Source organism: Megalopta genalis, unplaced genomic scaffold, assembly GCF_051020955.1.
Source record: "Megalopta genalis isolate 19385.01 unplaced genomic scaffold, iyMegGena1_principal scaffold0023, whole genome shotgun sequence".
In the NCBI taxonomy this organism is placed as follows: Eukaryota; Metazoa; Arthropoda; class Insecta; order Hymenoptera; family Halictidae; genus Megalopta; species Megalopta genalis.
The window spans coordinates 449,984-469,525 of NW_027476093.1; the positions used below are offsets into that span (position 1 = coordinate 449,984).

The window sequence follows — 19,542 nt, forward strand, 5'->3', positions numbered from 1 at the left end:
CGTTTGTATACCAGAATATTCTAAAAATAAATGTCCGAATAAGGGAGTCTCGACTGTACAATATATCATATCTCTGTAAGACATATTTTAAAAATATTATCTCCACCGTTTAAATGTCAGCACCGATAACATCTACGGTTCTTGAATTTAGTCACGAATAGCAGGAACCGAATATACAGTACATTGTATACCAGCGTTGGTAAGCGGTGGTCTGGAATGTGCTGCGGCGTAGTGGAGGGGAGACCTCGCGAAGGGAATTGGTCGATGTCAATAGATTCCAACGATAATTTTCAAATAACAGTGCTGCGCCAGAGCGTGCTTCTATTTCGGAAGTTCAAATTTTCGGTCGGAAAAATTTAGCATCGAACGTTAGCGTTCCTCCTGTACCTATTAAGAAACACCATAAAATCTTCTCATTAATCGCATTGCTTTTGCACAGGCTTCGAAATGAAACGAACTAAAAAATTCGACGAATGTACGCATTAACTGGTAGAATTCCGCCGACGTTACGCATCGTCAACATACTTTCTCATGCAAAAACGCAACCCTGTATCATTCGCGGGACACATAACCCTGCGAGCCTCGTTTGCTGCGTCGGTAACGTAGAGAGCGACAACGAAACGGTAAACCTTCTGTTTTGAATCCCGCGTCTTAACCTTTCAGCCGTCGAACATTCCACTCTCGATCATTAATTTCATTTCCAGGAAAAGGAAATCATTTTCAAGACTTATTCGACACGGACGTTCTCGTGGATGTATCGTTGGCAGGTAAAGTCATGCGTCGCGGTTTTGACCACGTGCGCCCCGAATTTCACAAAAGTTTGTTTGATCGATAGCGGAGAATATTTCCTCACAATCATCAGCGAAGCTGAATCTCGTCGCTGCAACATTTCTTAGATTCTCTGGCAATCCAACTGGAACATCGAAAATGGGCGAATCCGGTAGGAACAGGATGCTCGCTGGCAGAAGGTACGTGACGTTTCACATAACCCTTTATTATTATCATTTGTTAACATTCGCGGCTCTGCCGTCAGGTGGGAATATCCGATCCCAAAATCGAAGGAGTACTGGTCGAAGTTCTGCAGGGATGAAGAGAGGAGGCTGATCGTAGTAAGGGATCCTTCCGTTCGGTTAACCTACCATTCTTTCCCCGGATATCGTTCTTCCAAAATCCGCGGCTCTTCAGGTTCCGAGAACTCTTTGCACGAACTCTCGCGCTTAAAATCAACGTCTCGCTCAACCAAGTTATTACAGATCGGCGAAGAATCGTTGCCGAGATCGATCTTGAAGTCGGCCGAACGAAAATTAGATGCCTCGCGATTCGACTTTGACCTCGCCGACAAAGAGAACTATGCTCTAGGTTATCTCGGCGCGCGAAATAAACCGGAAGCGCGTTCTACGACGCTTCCAGCACTGAGCGCGTCGGCGCGCGAGCCGAAACCGTCAAGGTCAAACCGTGCAGAATCGTCAGAAAAGAAGCTGCTTCCGAAACTAAAGTCTTCGTGTTCCAGGCACGATCTACCATCTCCACGAACAGCGAGAATCTCCGAGGACTCGTTGAAATATTCGACTCGGCGCGCTTACAAAGCGCTAAGGCACGTGACGGCGAACAAGAGATTGAACTTCGACCCTGAAACGGTTCTCCAGTCGACGAAGGACCCGTCGCGGATCGAGGAGGCGAAAGGTGAATCGTCCGACCGCGCCGACGAAGGAAAACCCGAGGAATTTCCACGGCGAGAAGAGTCGCCGAAGGATTCGCAGTTCGCCGTCGCTCGACGCGGAGTTTCGAGATTGTTTGCGACGTCGCCGACGATTCCCTCGGGCTCGCGTTCCACGTCAGGCCCGAGTCCCCGCTTCGCGCAGCTCGAGCCGCTGCGGAATCCTTCGGGCCGCGTCCTCTCGTCGATCCCGGAGCTCTCCAACTTCCCTCGCGGACACCGCGACAAGTGTCTGCCATGCATCTACAAGTCGTTCGAAGCGCGATCGAGCCGGAGGACGTCTTTCCCGGTGACGACCTTGCACAGGATCATAAATTCTAAGCGCGTCGTTTCGCCCAGCGACGGGTCCGAGAGCAGCGGCACAATTTGCTTGCCGGACTTCGAGGAGACGCTGGAGAGAATGTTCGCTGGCGACGTTAAAAAGGTGTCTTTTCGCGTGCCGAGCGACCTCCGAGCGGAGAAAGCTCCGTTGCCGCAAGAACGCCTCGAAGAAGCGTCGACGGAAGAAAGCGCGCCGCGCGCGGAGCGTTCTTGCGATGCGGTTACGCGAAAAGACGACGAACAGGACCGCGGCGGAGCGTCGATTTCCGCGGGAAAGAGTCCGAAAGAAGCGGCGAAGTTCGAGCGAGCAGCGACGCTGGAACGATCGAAGCTCTCCGCGTCGTTTCGCAGCGACAGCACTGAGGACGAGGACTCCCAGCCGGCATCGATCGACGAGGATCAGTCAAGGCCGAAGTACTTGGCTCCCTGCCACGCGGCGACCGTTTTGAAACCCAGCTTGGAGCCTCTCAGAGCCCTGAGGAACCGGAAAGCGACGACGCTGCAGGACCGAATCGCTTTCCTCGAGTCGTCGTCGAAGAAGAACTGGTCCCTCGACGACGAGGCCCAGGAAAAACAGCCGAAATCCGGCAAACCCGAGGAGATCGAAGCGGAAAAGAGCGACCCGGTCGTTAAACACTTGAAGAAAGCGAAATCCGTGCCGGAGAATCTGATCCTGGAGAACGTGGAGCGCGCTAAGAAGGATCATGTTTTGCGAAAGGGACTCACCGTCGCCGGTCTCGCGCTTCCAAAAGACGCCAGCGGCGAGCAAGCTTGTGCCGATGAAACGGAGGACGAAGCAAGGCTAGACGATTCCGCGGAAACGATCGGCGAGGTCTCGGCGCCGAGGCTGCCGCTCACCGACACGGCGGAGGTGATGCAGATTTTACAGGGCCTCGAAGAAGAGACGCCGGCCGCGAGCATGCTGGAGACGTTAAGCAAAGAGTTCTCGGAACGCGTTTGGAACGCCTCGTATGATAACTCGGTGGTCGCCGAGAAGACCAAGAAGCTGATAGGAACGTTGACGAGCTTGTTGGTAGACTCTAAGCGTTACTTGGACACTGGGAGATTCCCCTCTGACCTGTCCTTCTCCTCGAATCAGCCGCCGCCGTGCAACCCCCAGCTCCTGAAACGAATCCTGCCCGAAAAGTCTTACAATCTCGTCGCGCCTTTGCTGGGATTACCGGTCTCGCATCCGCCGAAAAGGACCTCGTTCAGGCCGAGCGACGACGTTATCGATCCTAGAAGTGTCGGCAAGTCGACGGTGGACAACGGCGACCATAGTTTAGCTTCCTTCGAGGCAGGTTTGATTTGTAAATCGTTCTGACTGGCGAAAAGTAACGGAAAGTACAGTAATGTCTGTCTAATTGACGCCCGGATTGCGCAGAAAAATGGACAATTTGGGAAGGAGGAGATACTATTATTTGAGCCTCGCGGTTTACTTTTATATACATTATAAATTGTTCACAATTATAAAAACGAGCCGCAAGCCAGCCGAGACATTACTGTATACCGTTTCTTTTTCTTTTTTTTATGGTATCGCCGCTCGCATTGTTTGCAGTTTTTAGCGAGTTGCTTCCGGTTTAATGTCTCCTTTCAAACAAGCTTCTTTTTCTTTTTATAATTAACAAGGTGCATCCGGCGTCCTCGGGAGACTGCGAATCGCTCGATGGCGAGGAGAAACTGGGTCGCCGCGGATACAATCCTTACGCTCTATTTCGAAGGAAGCCGAGACGCAAGGTGCCGTATCGCGACGGATTAATATGTAGGAAGGAGATGAGAGGAGAAGAGACGATCCTTTTTTCTGTGATGATTATTCAGGTGATCACGTGGCGGCCTTTGCTGCCGGACGACCTCGAGGGCTACGATCCGAACGCCACCCTTAAAATGAGGACCGATAATATTATGTCAGAGATATGCCGTGACTTTTGCCAGTGGCTGAACACGCTGACCGGCGCGGAGAAAACCGTCGACGAACAGGTCCTGAAGGACATGTTCGAGGTCGATTTCAACGCGGAGGCGTGCAGGGCGATGCAGGTGAAGACCAGTTGCTTGCTGCGGCGCGTTGTTTCGTCTTCGATATTTATTTTAGATGTTTTTATAGAATTAGAATTTCATTCGCTGCTGTTTTTTTTTGTTTTGGATTGTTACCTTGTCCGCGCTTCGTTAATCAGAATCGAGGAACAATTTTGTATCGTCAAGAGCAGCCGCGAATGAAACGTGAAATGTATTCGTTTCGATTACACTGTCCGACACGATTTTTGATTTCTTCGATTTGATTTCACTGTGAAATTCTTTTAGAGCTTCGCTCACCGATCAAGGATACGAAAACCGAATTGCTCCATCAGCCTCGGTTTCCGTAAAAAACGAGCTTTTGTAAAGACTCAAAATTTTCGACGAAAATTAGGTATTGCATGGAAAGTAAGAACGTTAGAAAGCTCTGATCGGTGTTAAAAGATAGAGGATAGTTTGTCAAGGTTATGTCAAGGTTATGTCAAGGTTATTAATGTCAAAGTTTGAATTAATTGTCGACGCGCGCAGATTTTAAGCAATATTTTTGTACTTCAACGAGAAGTTGTTTGTCCTGCACGAAAACTTAACACAGTATCGGATTCTGTAGAGATTTCTGAAGAAGATAAGGCCCGATGGAAGTGTCGAAACGATGCACATTTCGAGCAGATCGAAATCGGCAGGACCGAAGCTATGCGTAATCGACACCGATGGAGGGATCCAATGGGACACCCACTTTTCGTAAATAATATTTGAATTTTTTTTAGTACTTCAATGCTCTGCTTTTTCTTTTTTTTAACATATTTTTATTACATCTGTATCGCGTATTATTATTATAATATGTATTATTAGATCTGTGTATGTATTGTTTATTACACATATTAATATCAATAATATAATAATAATTATTAATATATAATATTATTTAATAATATTAATTAATTTAATAATATATAATAATAATAATTATTATTAATATAATTATTATTATAATAATATTATTAATATAATAATTATTAATATTATATAATAATTATAATAATCACCAAACTGTGATATATTTCGCGAAAAAAATCACACCAGAAGTATTCGCCGTATTTGCAGTAACGAAAGTGTTCGAACACTAGCATAATTTTCACTCCTACGCCGTATAATATAATAATGTTTTTCTTATGTAGAAAAAGACAGCACATTGAAGTACTAAAAAAGGGTGCCCCAATGGGCGCCCTTCCAATTGGATCCCTGCATCGGTGTTGATTACGCATAGTTTCGGCCCTGTCGGACAGAGAGCCGAATAAAGAACTTTTCGTAAAACATACAAAAATATCGCGGAGAAACTGCACTCGTCGACACTTTTCTTAAATCTTTTCACATTAATTTACAGTTATTTAGAACCAAAAACAATGAATAAAGTTGTACGTCACTGTATTCGGAAAACTTTCCTCTTTCCTTCGAGACCGATTAGAATTTTCTAACCTCTAAACTTTCTGCACCTCATTATCGTCGAAAATTTTGGATTTTTACAAAAGTTCGTTTTTCTTTCAAAAACTGAGAATTTAAGTATTCCAGTTTCATGTCCAGGGAGTGATGCTCTTCAGGAATTTCATAGTGGCTGTAGGAAATCAGAAAAGAAGTTTGATTTTGTCGAACAGTGTTATTGCGAATAATCGTTTCGCACGACCACTTTATCTCTCTGAGTTGTTTTGATTAAATTTTATTATTTAAAAACTTAGTGTTTTATTAAATTTTATTATTTAAAAATCTGGTTTTTTTAACCAGGTGTTGACTCGAGAGATGCCGGTCGTGTCGGCCGAGGTAGCTCGGACAAGGAACACCCTAGGCGCCAGCAAGCTGTCCATGACGAAGAAGCAGGTGCTGAAAGACGCTCGGGCGGAGAAAAGAGCCCCGAAGATGACCGCTTTCGGGACCACGATACCCTGGCATCTGCAGTTCACGCCGCCGAAAAATCGTGTCCGCGAGAACTGGCTCGATTGCCGTCACGTTCCCACGGACTTAGAAACTATGAACGTGGTTTGGAAGGGCATCACGAATTTGAAAAGCGTGCGGGGCTTCGTCGAATGGCTTCAGCAACACCCGGAGGTAATTCGAACGTCAATTACCAATGGAAATACGACAAGGCTATCGTGTTGTGGCATTGAGTTTCAAATATGCCGGATTCGGTATCCATTGTGGAACGGAGCTAACGGTTCGGCTCGGATGCGCGGTGATAAAGGCGTTAAGAAATTGTGCTGCTGGATGGATCCTCGATCGATGGATAGAATCGTTGGGAAACGAAGCGCGATCGTTATCAAATTTATTCGAACGAATAAAAATATGTTGAGGTTATTTTTAGCAACCGCTCGGCGTAATTGTTTCGGAATTGGTATTTGAATAGAGCGGCGAACGCGTTGGCGATAGCACATAATTAACGTTTGTTTGGTTAGTTTATTAATTAGTTGGTTTATTAGTTTAGTTAGTTTATTTAAGTTAGTTATTTAGTTCAGTTAGTTCAATAATTAGTTGGTTTATTAGTTTAGTTAGTTTATTAAAGTCAGTTATTTAGTTCAGTTAGTTTATTAATAAGTGAGTTTATTAGTTTAGCTAGTTTATTTAAGTTAGTTAGTTTATTAATTAGTTAGTTTATTAGTTTAGTTAGTTTATTTAAGTTAGTTATTTAGTTTAGATAGTTTATTCATAAGTTAATTTATTTAAGTTAGTTATTTAGTTTAGTTAGTTTATTTAAGTTAGTTATTTAGTTTAGTTAGTTTATTGATTAGTTAGTTTATTAATTTAATTAGTTTATTTAAGTTAGTTATTTAGTTTAGTTAGTTTATTGATTAGTTAGCTTATTAGTTTAGTTAGTTTATTTAAGTTAGTTATTTAGTTTAGTTAGTTTATTAATAAGTTAGTTTATTAGTTTAGTTAGTTTATTAATTAGTTAGTTATTTAGTTTAGTTAGTTTATTTAAGTTAGTTATTTAGTTCAGTTAGTTCAATTAGTTGGTTTATTTAAATTAGTTATTTAGTTCAGTTAGTTCAATAATTAGTTGGTTTATTTAAGTTAGTTATTTAGTTCAGTTAGTTCAATAATTAGTTGGTTTATTTAAATTAGTTATTTAGTTTATTTAGTTTATTAATAAGTTAGTTTATTAATTTAATTAGTTTATTTAAGTTAGTTATTTAGTTTAGTTAGTTTATTAGTTCATAAAAACAACAATAAGACATTTATTTTGATTTTTAACAAGTGTTATTGTCACTGTTACATAAGTGTAAATAACATACAAATTGAATAAATAACTCATAAATGCACCTTAACGATATGAATAATCTTAAATTAAAAAATTAGTTAGTTAAAAAAATTATTAGTAAAACCCGTCGTTTTGACAGGTTCCATAAAGCTAGTGTTAACCCGTTACCCACCGCAATTCAAAAATACAAAAAAAGAGAAATTAAATGGAGGTTATTATTATTAATATTATTTTTATTTATTATTATTATTATTATTAATTGTAAAAAATAATAATAATTTAATTGTGATTATTATTATTATTATTTATTTTTATTATTAATTTTATTTTTATTTTATTATTATTAATTAATTGAGGTTATTATTATTAACAAAATAGCGTCAATTCTTAATACTTTCATGGAGCACGCGATACGTTCTCACTATTTTAATAACTTAATTTTAATTCTAAGTTGCAGTTTTTAAAAAGAAAAAAAATTTGAAAAAGTGTCCCAGAAATGGGACATCGGCGGACAATGGGTTATCATTGCCACCATCCCTTTCCAGGCTTTGTATTATTATAGACACGGACGTATCAAAATCTTCTTACCTCCGTCATTTCAGATAACGCCGCCGGATCCTTTGAAGGAACTCGTTGCAACGGACGTTGAAACTTTGCGGCTGGCGGAGGATGACGAAGAATTCGCACATCTCGAACTGGACATCTATCAAATTAAGAGTTTCAGAGTGGGAGACACCAGTGAACAATGATTCGGGCATCTCGATTGGCAACGTTCCATTTTATGCGTCATTGTTTACAGCGTGGGACGAGTTGCCGATATCGAAACGCCTAAAAATTGTCGGTGCAGTAATGTCTCTCTAATTGACGCTCAGATTATCCACAAAAGTGGACAATCTGGAAAAAGGAGATACGATTATTCGAGCTTCTCGGCACATTTTTATAGTGTAGTAGTAGTTATATTATTATTTAAATTATTAAAGTTAAATTATTTGAAGTTAAAATGATTGAAATTAAATTATTTAAAGTTAAAATTATTAAAGTTAAATTATTTGAAGTTAAATTTATATTACATTTTTATTACGATTAGTCGAGCCTTGCGGTTCGTTTTTATAGTTACGAATTGTCGACAACTATAAAATACGAGCTGCGAGGCTCGAATAATCGTATCTCCACTTCTCAAATTGTCCATTTTCGTGCACAATCTGAGCGTCAGTTAGGGAGACATTACTGTACTCCCGGAGATTTGGTACGATCTTTTTATATTATACGTTTTGAAACTGTCTAAAAAGTATGCTTTCGGCAGCCAGTATGATAAATCGTTCCGATTTGTTTTTAGAAGTTATAGTTATTCTTAAAACGGTGAAATAAATTCGAGGATAACAATGTAACATTAAATATAAAACAAATTTTTCTTTGAGAAAGGTAAGGGTATCTTAATGACGACTGAAAGGTGTCTTTTAATCGTAAATTTAATTACTTGAATTCTTGGGCAGCGTCTGTTAAAATCACATTCTGTATTATGATATGATTTTATACATTGTCGATTCTTAAAAGTCTATTTATTCAGTTTTTTATAATTTAGAAATCGATACTGAATGCCAAAATTGACTTGTGCACGCTATTTAATTAAAAACATTATTGTTCTGTGTTCACTAATCTCGAAAGGACTGTTTAATACTAGATTTACGGAGCACAAAATACAGCTGTTTCATATTAGTTTATAAAAATGACAATAAGGCATTTATTCTGACATTGTAACATTTGCCGCAAGTAACATATAAATTGAATAAATAACTCGCAAATGTATCTGTACGAATGATCGTAATTTACGGATGATGGTAAATTACAAAATTAGCGACCCGTCGTTTTGACGGATTCCGTAAATCTAGGGTTAATCGGAATTCCCCGACAGGTCTGTTCATGACCTACTTATTCTACTTGTTGCGGATACTAGAACACGAGAACCTGGCGGATTTCCAAACTGGAAAATGAGGCCTCAAATGAAATGCATTTCTATATTGTTATGTTATTTCTATATTGTTTAATTTATATTGTTTACATTTCTATTGTTTTTTATTTCTCTATATTGTTTCTATATTGTGTAATTCTTTCTATTCTATATTGTTTAATTATTTCTTCGCGAATCACCCTTTGAAAGGGTAAAAATATTAAAGTCAGAATCGATCGAAATTCTTCGAACTTAACAAATAAATACCAAGATAACTGTAAGTCCACAGAAGAGCTGTCTTGTCTAATTTTTCTCACTGATTCAAGCACGATAAAAATCATAATACAGGCTCGCTGAAAAAATTTGACTGAGATTTTTGGCGCGCAAAAAGCGAAACAAAGTAGCATCGACTTAATTCCGAAAATTCGATTTATTGGTTCGGCAGGAAAGTAACTTTTGATATTTCAATGTGAAATAAAGCTCGATTGCTATCTGTTGCAAACAAAATTGCGCGGAATTTGTTTCTATATTAACCTAAAAGTGTCAACTGCCAAAGCTGAAAACAAAAAAATTATAACCTTAACGAAAGAACAACGATGCAAAGCATAACACTATCTATTGGTGCAAACCGACATTACTTTCTTGCCAACCCGATAAGATCTCCGGTCCCAAAAGATAAACAGAAAGAAGGTATTAAACGGTGATAAAGGGTGACAGCGCGAGAGCTCGTGAAGAGTAATCGCGCGAGAGAATCGGGACGAAAATACAGAGAAAGATGTCCGAAAGCGTAAACGACGAAGACGGTTGCCGTAACGCTGTCTATTGGTGCAAACCGAAATTACTTTCTTGCCAACCCGATAAGATCTCCGGTCCCAAAAGATAAACAGAAAGAAGGTATTAAACGGTGATAAAGGGTGACAGCGCGAGAGCTCGTGAAGAGTAATCGCGCGAGAGAATCGGGACGAAAATACAGAGAAAGATATCCGAAAGCATAAACGACGAAGACGGTTGCCGTAACGCTATCTATTGGTGCAAACCGAAATTACTTTCTTGCCAAGCCAATGCATAGATGAACACAAGTAATTTCGATGATCATCGTGATCGTTAACTTCGAGGTTAAAATCGTTAACTCGAGATAGTCTGGAACGACTCAAAGCGTATAAATTAATTGTATAAAGCATGTCGCAATGATTCTATTATATTTAGCCAAAATACGTCGTGGTTTGGAAACTTTGTTTCGTGCGCTTCGATGGCTCAGATTTGTGCGCCATGAGAGGAAATCTGGGATTCATAGCCAAGGATTGTTCCACGAAATTGTTTAATGCTAACAAAAATGCCGATCGTTCATCAAGGACTTCTTCACGGTAACGTGATCCAATCGCTTCATTTAGAATTGCCTGTTTCATTAGAAATTCCATTAAGTGACTTTCGATAAATCCGACGTGTTGTTGAATGTTTTGCTTTCAGGGGACAAATTTAAATTTATTTCGCCATTCCACAATTACACCGATGCACTTCCGCGAAGGACAAACTAAAGAAGTTCGATCAACGGTGTTAAATTGTCCTGTATCTGTTCCTATCTGCAACAGGAACAAAATTATAACCCAACTAAAACTCAATTTGGTTTTTTTGGTAACTCAATTTATCCTGCATTGGACCTATATATATATTATATAAGATCTTTAATATTATTTTTATATATAAGTTAATAATATTCCGCATTATAACCTTAACAAAAGAACGACAATGCAAACGTAACGCTATCTATTGGTGCAAACCGACATTACTTTCTTGCCAAGCCAAATACCTTACGAAGCGAGGTCGCTGAAAGAAAAATTGCGAAACGCGAGCAAAGAATTGTCGTGTATCTGTTGTCCTCTCTGCAACAGAAACAAAATTATAGCCCAACCCAAAACATTCGAATCGAAACACATAACGCTATCTATTGGCGTAAATCGAAATTCCTTTCTTGCCAGGCCAATATTAAAAATTAATCAACTAGCTCGAATCTCTCCGGATCCGAGCACCGTATTATCTGCTTATGATGTCCGAATACACCTTTCGTTCAATTCCGAAGCATTAAAACCGATTTATTTCGATGCCCGTGAAATTTCGAAACCGGTTGCCGTGGCGTCTCGTTGCATCGAATACATGAATATTTTAATTGCGTTCGATGACACAACAGTAAACGTTGAAAGCGTATACTAAATGAGCGTAAAAAACGAACTGGCTCGTGAATCGTGCACGGGCCGGCCCGACCCGGCCCGTCCCGGCTGTTCCAGGACCACTGGCCGCTGCCGTTCTCGCTTATAAATGAGCAAAATGCGTGCGTGTAACCGATACGGCAGGCCGATGACACGATGTCAAAAGCACCGGGTTTCGCGTACGAAACGCGTGGGATCAGCGGGGCGAAGCGGGGCGGCTAGTCGGCTGGGAGTAGGAGGAGTAGGGGTGGGGGAGGTTAACCTCCGAAGCCTCTACGAACGCGCGTCGGCGGCCCGGAATTTCTGACGGACCGTTCGGTATCATTATTTGCGTGAAATATCAGGCATCGATCGCTGCGTTTTAACCGGGCGCGCGCTCGTCCGAAACGAAACACGCGAGACCGGTCCGCCAAAATATTCCGCGGCAGGATTTGTTCTTCGTCCAGCGTGTTGTGTCACCGCGAACACGCTGGGAAAACATTTGGCGCGGAAACGTTTTAATTTGCCGTGGAAAAAAAGGCCGAACCGGAGAATCTCGTAAACAATGATCGGATGGATGCGGGAACACGAGAGCCGAGTCGAGTCGGCTCTTACTATGTACATATAACGCGGCCACGTCTCTGTTCGACACTCGGCGGCGGCTTTCGACGGCAGAAACGGGAATGAACGTTGGTTGCTTTTAAGCACACCGATAATAAATCCCGGCTAACGCGCGGCCCGACGTCAATTCAACTTCGATCCCTTTGACCGTGGAACGAATCGTCCTCGTTATTGCCGATGTCAATAATCCAGCCGGCCGACATAATGCAAACAAGACGTCGACGAATATTGGAAACGTATCAGGAACGATGGCTGTGCGGTCCGTTGTTGCTTGGCCGCGACAGCGCAGCGACACGAATGCGGCATCTTTCCCGGTGACTTGAAGCCGGAGAGATTAATAAAAAAAAAGAGGGAGAGAGAGAGAAGAAGCGCCGGAGAAATCGCGACGTTTACGATTCATCCTCCGAAGCTGCAGCGCCGGGTTTCAATGACGTTGCGATTCGATTCGTTCTTTTTTCGGCAAGCAGCACGAATATCATTATCGTGCTAAGTGAAATAACGGAGGAGGAAACCGTTGGGATAGAAACGTGTGGGATCAGCCACGAACAAACTCGATCGATCGACTGTTCTGTTTTCTGGAAGAGATCTTTCGAATAAGTATCGACGGAGATAGAAGATGCTTTTAATTTCGCGGAGTTGGTCATTGATGATTGAGAACTGTCATTGTGCTTTCCTGGAGCGTGGGCGCGGCATCGTTGCTCACCGTTGCAACTAAGGAAGAGTTTCCTCTCTCCTCTCTCGCTCTCTCGCACTCTCGCTCTCTCTCTCTCGCTCTCTCTCCCTCTCTCTCTCTGGTCTTCCTAACGTGTGAGCTCAATTTCCACGTTATAAAACAACAATATTTTGCGATTCGTTATAATTAAACTGCGAATTTTACGGGTTTACGACCGAAATTAGTAACTGTAATTTTAGTAGCTTGGTTAAATTATCACAGAAAGAGAACAGTTCTTAAAATAAACACAGTTCTTAGAACAATTGCGGGCAATTTTTATTTCGCATAAAGATACGCGGTCTAATTGTAATACGGCGATCATTTAATTATGGCACGTTGCAACCAGAAATCGTCGATGATTCATCAAACGCGCGAGTGCGAAGAATACGTCGATTTCGATGAAAATGCGAGAGACAGTTGTTGGGAAAATATTTTACGCGATCCTTTCTGTCGAAAGGATTAAACGGACTTCGAAGGTGATATAAACAACAGGGTGTCGAAGAATACTTTCTTTCGCTTACGTGGTTTCGAGCGTATTTAACCGTTTGAAAATATATATCGAAATTTTTATGTACGTTGTACATTATTTTTTAAAATACGAATGCATTCTTACGAAAACTGGCGCGAAACGAAACCGGAGAGTACTTGCCTTTTAAATTTATTTTACGTAATGTATACGAAAAAATGTATACGAAATTTTACAAAATCTTGGACAACGATAGCGCGTAACATGTTGCAAACGGTTTGCAGCGAATGTTCTCTAAACTTCTCATGGAAATAATGTATAACTTTAAACGTTTCCATTTCTTCTCATCGACGATCGAGAACCGTCAATCGTACTTTCTTGGAGCGTAGGCGCGGCATCATTGCTCTCCGTTGCAACCGAGGATGAGTTTCCTAAGAAGCGTTTCAAAATTGCACGATACGAATGATCCGTCGTCTACTATTATTCTTCTTTCTCGCCGAGATGCGAAGTTCATCTTCGGTTTCTTTTTTTTTTTTTAACGGAATACTCGATACTTTTTCCTGAAATTCCGTAGTGTATCGAAAGCTGAACTGTATCGCATTACATCGTGCCTCGATTCGTTTTTCTGTAGTATCGGTAGTATTAAGTTTCGCATCAATCATTTTTGTATACAGATCCGAGAACAAAGCAACGTCCGTAGCGTTAAAATCGTGCCTGTAGCAGCATCCGTTTCGAGTCATCCTTTAATCGTCCTAATAGATTCGAAGCGACGTTATAAATTTTTAGTTCTACGTTATTTTAAATCATAACTATCCAATTTTGCCACGAATGCGTAAAATCCGTGGGTTTAATAAAATAATAAAATAATAGAATAATAGAATAATAGTATAATAAAATAATAGAATAATAGAATAATAGAATAAAAAAATAATAGAATAATAGAATAACAGAATAATAGTATAATAGTATAATAAAATAATAAAATAATAAAATAATAAAATAATAAAATAATAAAATAATAAAATAATAAAATAATAAAATAATAAAATAATAAAATAATAAAATAATAAAATGATAAAATGATAAAATGATAAAATGATAAAATGATAAAATGATAAAATGATAAAATGATAAAATGATAAAATAATAAAATAATAGAATAGTAGAATAATAGAATAATAGAATAATAAAATAATAGAATAATAGAATAATAAAATAATAAAATAATAGAATATTGAAATAATAAAATAATAAAATAATAAAATAATAAAATAATAGAATAATAGAATAATAGAATAACAAAATAACAAAATAATAAAATAATACAATTTTTCCATGAACTGTCTCGCACATTTTCATTGAAATCGACCTGTTCTTTTCTTTTTTTCTTTTCTTTTTTGCAATATTATAATTAGACTGCGCATAATTAGACTCGCAATTATTCTAACAATCGTGTTTATTTTAAGAAATGTCTTTTTTCTATGCTTCTCTTGACGAAACGACAGCACTCACAAAAATCCGTAAAATTTTCTAAATTGTTGTCTAAAGCACCGTTACCGTTCTCATACAGCGTATGCTAGTTGTTTTCCTTCGAATCGGTCGTTATCTTGTACCGATTAATGTGGCATAGAAGCCCAACTATTGACAATAGCGTTCGTTATTTCATTCGATCGTTGCTCGATCTTTTGCTGCAACGGAGAACCGGGCAAAGCGTCGGTTTAAATTGAAGTAATTAAAATCGGAGCATAAGAGGGCTAGAAAGTTCGCTATTGTCGGTCGGGAGCGTGCGCCTTGTTAAATTTCTCGGTCGAGCGCAAGTCTCTATTCCAAGTGGAGCGAAACGGATGGCCAATGGCCAATGATGGCTCCGTCTTTCTTCCACCTCCTTGGCTTCCTCCTTGTTCACCGGCGTCGACTTTTTCGAAACCCTTTCTGCTCCTTTTTTAAGGTCTCTTATAGGTTGTCCTTCTCCTTTTTCTCCTCCTTTCCCATAGATACTATCTCATGGGAAATCCCCTGAAAAAGAAGCATAAAGACCGACGTGGATAACGAACAACAGCGCCCTTACAACGTGATTTCATACGAAACTCTCTCTTTCGTACTCTTTGGAATATAATTAACAAGATTAACTTAACTCTGGAATGCAGAGAATAGCTGCCGAAAAGGATGAAGGGAACAACGATTAAATGTAGTACTATAGACGATGAATAAATCGTTGGCAAAATCTAATAGTTACGATTTAAAATAACGTAGAACTAAAAATTTATAACGTCGCTTCGAATCTATTAGGACGATTAAAGGATGACTCGAAACGGATGCTGCTACAGGCACGATTTTAATGCCACGGACGTTGCTTTGTTCTCGGATCTGTATACAAAAATGTTTGCTGCGAAACTTAATGCTACCGATCCTACAGAAAAACTAATGGAGGCACGATGTAATGCGATACAGTTCAGCTTTCGATACACTACGGAATTTTAGGAAAAAGTATCGAGTATTCCGTTCAAAAAAAAAAAGAAACCGAAGATGAACTTCGCATCTCGGCGAGAAAGAAGAATAATAGTAAACGACGGATCATTCGTATCGTGCAATTTTGAAACGCTTCTTAGGAAACTCATCTTCGGCCGCAACGGACAGCAACGATGCCGCGCCTACGCTCCAAGAAAGTACGATTGACGGTTCTCGATCGTCGATGAGAAGAAATGGAAACGTTTAAAGTTATACATTATTTCCATGAGAAGTTTAGAGAACATTCGCTGCAAACCGTTTGCAACATGTTACGCGCTATCGTTGTCCAAGATTTTGTAAAATTTCGTATACATTTTTTCGTATACATTACGTAAAATAAATTTAAAAAGCAAGTACTCTCCGGTTTCGTTTCGCGCCAGTTTTCGTAAGAATGCATTCGTATTTTAAAAAATAATGTACAACGTACATAAAAATTTCGATATATATTTTCAAACGGTTAAATACGCTCGAAACCACGTAAGCGAAAGAAAGTATTCTTCGACACCCTGTTGTTTATATCACCTTCGAAGTCCGTTTAATCCTTTCGACAGAAAGGATCGCGTAAAATATTTTCCCAACAACTGTCTCTCGCATTTTCATCGAAATCGACGTATTCTTCGCACTCGCGCGTTTGATGAATCATCGACGATTTCTGGTTGCAACGTGCCATAATTAAATGATCGCCGTATTACAATTAGACCGCGTATCTTTATGCGAAATAAAAATTGCCCGCAATTGTTCTAAGAACTGTGTTTATTTTAAGAACTGTTCTCTTTCTGTGATAATTTAACCAAGCTACTAAAATTACAGTTACTAATTTCGGTCGTAAACCCGTAAAATTCGCAGTTTAATTATAACGAATCGCAAAATATTGTTGTTTTATAACGTGGAAATTGAGCTCACACGTTAGGAAGACCAGAGAGAGAGGGAGAGAGAGCGAGAGAGAGAGAGAGAGCGAGAGTGCGAGAGAGCGAGGGAGAGAGAGAACGAGAGAGCGAGAGAGAGCGAGAGAGAGCAAGAGAGAAAGCGAGAGAGAGCGAGAGAGAGCAAGAGAGAAAGCGAGAGAGAAAGCGAGAGAGAGAACGAGAGAGCGAGAGAGAAAGAAAGCGAGAGAGAGAGAGTAAGCAAGAGAGAGAGAGAGCGAGAGAGAGAGAGAGAGAGCGAGACAGAGAATCACGCCGACCAGCACAGCTGAAATTTCGCAGGTCTCGAGGCCACGGCGACGAAGCTCGCGACAAAAGAATTGATCATTGGCCGTCGCCACGGTCGCGGAGTATATAATAATCGCCGCCGCATTAGCAAATTACGGTGCCAACCGTCCTTGTCGGTGTCACATCTCCCATTGGTATTCGTGCTCCTCAAATCCGTCCGGACGCGTCGTCGGCGATCTTTTATTCATGCGCGATCAAGTTTGCATTTTAAAAAAGTTCCCCATCCCCCCGGTTCGCCATCGCCGCCGCGGAATCACCACTTTTCCGGCCAACTTATTCTCGCGAAAGATCGAGAAAATCGACACGAAATGGAAAAGGTCGCGGTGCCCGCCCGTCGCGCGCCCCGATTTTATGCAACGCGACGCGCGCGCGTTGTCAGGCGGTTGAAAAAAAGGATTGTCGGGGCGTTCGACATTTTCTTCGTCGGAGCCGAACGACAATTCCGATTATGAACGGAATGGGACGATCGAATCGGACGGCCGGCCGGGCTCTCTTTCTCTGTCTCTCTTTCCGTGCCCCCTCTTCCGCCTCGCCGCCGCCCACCCCCACCCTCTTTTTTTCGTTGTTTTCGTTATTGCGCGCGCGACACAGAAGTGGCGGAGAAGCGTGGTCGGTTCTAGGGCGATCCGGTTCGCTACGTTCATTCGGACGTACACAGAAGGCGCTTGGGAACGCGGCGAGCGCGCGTACGCGCGGCGGGCAGGCAGGCTCTATTCACAAAACGAAATGGGAAGCGCTTCCTGCCGGCCGTTCGAGCGCCAGTTCGATCTATTGTCGGCAAGTTTGCGACAGTGTGTATAATAGGAGTATGTGTGTCTCTCTGCCGTGTGGACTTTTATCGCCGGCGCATCTTTCTCGCCCGGTCGACCAATTCCGGCTCTCTATGTCTTCTTTCCCCATTCACGATCGCTAAAAATACAGCGGCCGGAGGGAGGGGAGGGGGGGAGGCGCCCGGCCCGCCGTTCAGATAGATTGTGCTGTATTAAACGCTAGCCCGCTGTATTAGCCTCTTCTTCTTCTTTTTTTTCTCTTTTTTTTTCCTTTTCCTTTCCGCCCTTATTTCGCTCCTTTTGGGCCCTTTAGAGGGACGAAGAAGCTACGATTATCCACACGGACCGAACCGAACGGATATCCAACGAAACCGAAAGCAAGGCGAATAGGCGCGCTTCTTTTCCGATTGAATCGTTAAGACGCCGGGCTTTAAATAATAAACCAGGACGACGAGCCCGACGTCGTGGAAGCGAGAGAACGCGACGGTGAACGCGTGAGGGGGGGAAAATATGAAATGGCTCGCGAGAAGAATACAATTTTTAGTCTTAATTAATTACATGCACTGCTCAAAGTTATCTATCGATTAAGCATTTGAGATTAAGTACGATAATAAATACCGAGTAAATACGACAATATTGGACACATAAGTTTTCAGAGTTAGTTCGGTAATTGAGTCGTGTACAGAGTGTCCCAAAATTATGATATTTCCGGCGAATGAGGGGTTGCCGAGGTGATTTGAAACAACTTTTTCCTTTTCGAAAATGCGATCCGCGGCTTCGTTTACGAGTTATCAACGAAAAACGCTGACCAATGAGAGATGAGCTCGCTTAGTGCTAGGCGACCGAGCCAATCAGCGGAACTGGGCTTCCGGCGCTCGTTGACTTGGCCGCCTCGCGTCGGCCGAGCTCGCCTCTCATTGGTCACTGTTTTTCGTTAATAACTCGTAAACGAAGTGTCGCAGAACATTTTCGCTAAGGAAAAAGTTGCTCCAAATGATCTCAGGAACCCCTCATTTCCTGTAAATACTATAATTTTGGGACATCCTGTATAAAATAAATTGAGTATTGCTTTTTTCAATTTGAAGCATCTTAAATTACGTTGAATAGACTTGGGCTCCTTAAAATTTGATAACGAATCTGGTTGTTCATTTTGAAAGTGGCCTAACTCTATTCTCGGTAAGAAAACGCGTATTATTCGCTCAATAATTGCCATTATTTTAACAGGAACTATAAATTCAACTCCTTTAGATACACTCAAACAGTATAACTCATTAGTATCCTATACGTATATTTTGAATTGCATCGAAACGCAAACCCTTAAATTTTGAGGGTTATGTCAATTATTATCTCAATTTAAGTATAGATAGACTTAGGCAATTTTAGTATAAATGGAATTAGTCTCTTTAGGCCACTTTCAAAACAAACGGCTCGCGTCTCCTCTTCCCAAATTGTCCATTTTTGGAGACAATCCGAGCGTCAATTAGGGAGACATTACTGTAATTCCGTGTGTCGCGCCCGCGAAGAATTTCCAGATAAACAGGCCGCTAGTATTCTGTACGTATATTTTGAATTGCATTGAACCTCAAACCCTTAAATATCTCAATTTAAGTATATAAATGGACATAGACCACATTCAAAATAAACGAGCTCTTAACCGAATCTTGCATCTAATTTCTATAATTGTTGACAATCGGTAATCATAAAAACGAGTCGCAAGGCTCGAATAATGGTATCTCCTCGTCCCAAAGTATCCACTTTCAAAATAAACAACTCAAATGACAACGGTAGAGGAGTAGGAGGAGGGGGGGGGGGAGGATCCGGCGCGGCGCGA

At 41.0% G+C, this 19,542-nt stretch overlaps 1 protein-coding gene and 1 long non-coding RNA gene across 3 annotated transcripts; both read left to right on the top strand.

Annotated features, from left to right (window-relative positions):
* The first annotated feature begins 210 nt into the window (after window positions 1-210).
* Window positions 211-9,531, top strand: LOC117217821 (uncharacterized). Of its 2 annotated transcripts, none has more exons than XM_033465668.2 (7): window positions 211-623; window positions 705-767; window positions 836-968; window positions 1,034-3,335; window positions 3,668-4,072; window positions 5,825-6,145; window positions 7,895-9,531. In XM_033465668.2, exons 3-7 carry the CDS (start codon window positions 928-930, stop codon window positions 8,039-8,041), a joined length of 3,216 nt encoding a protein of 1,071 aa, XP_033321559.2. In that variant the 5' UTR covers window positions 211-623; window positions 705-767; window positions 836-927; the 3' UTR covers window positions 8,042-9,531. The 2 variants fall into 2 exon arrangements, with proteins under 2 accessions (XP_033321559.2, XP_033321560.2); XM_033465669.2 differs by lacking the exon at window positions 211-623 and having other exon boundaries at window positions 630-767; window positions 3,668-3,775; window positions 3,857-4,072.
* Window positions 9,532-10,054: 523 nt separating this feature from the next.
* LOC117217828 (uncharacterized) lies at window positions 10,055-11,017 on the top strand. The gene is made up of 2 exons (XR_004489644.2): window positions 10,055-10,604; window positions 10,708-11,017. It is a non-coding gene; the product is annotated as an uncharacterized LOC117217828 (long non-coding RNA).
* Window positions 11,018-19,542: the final 8,525 nt, after the last annotated feature.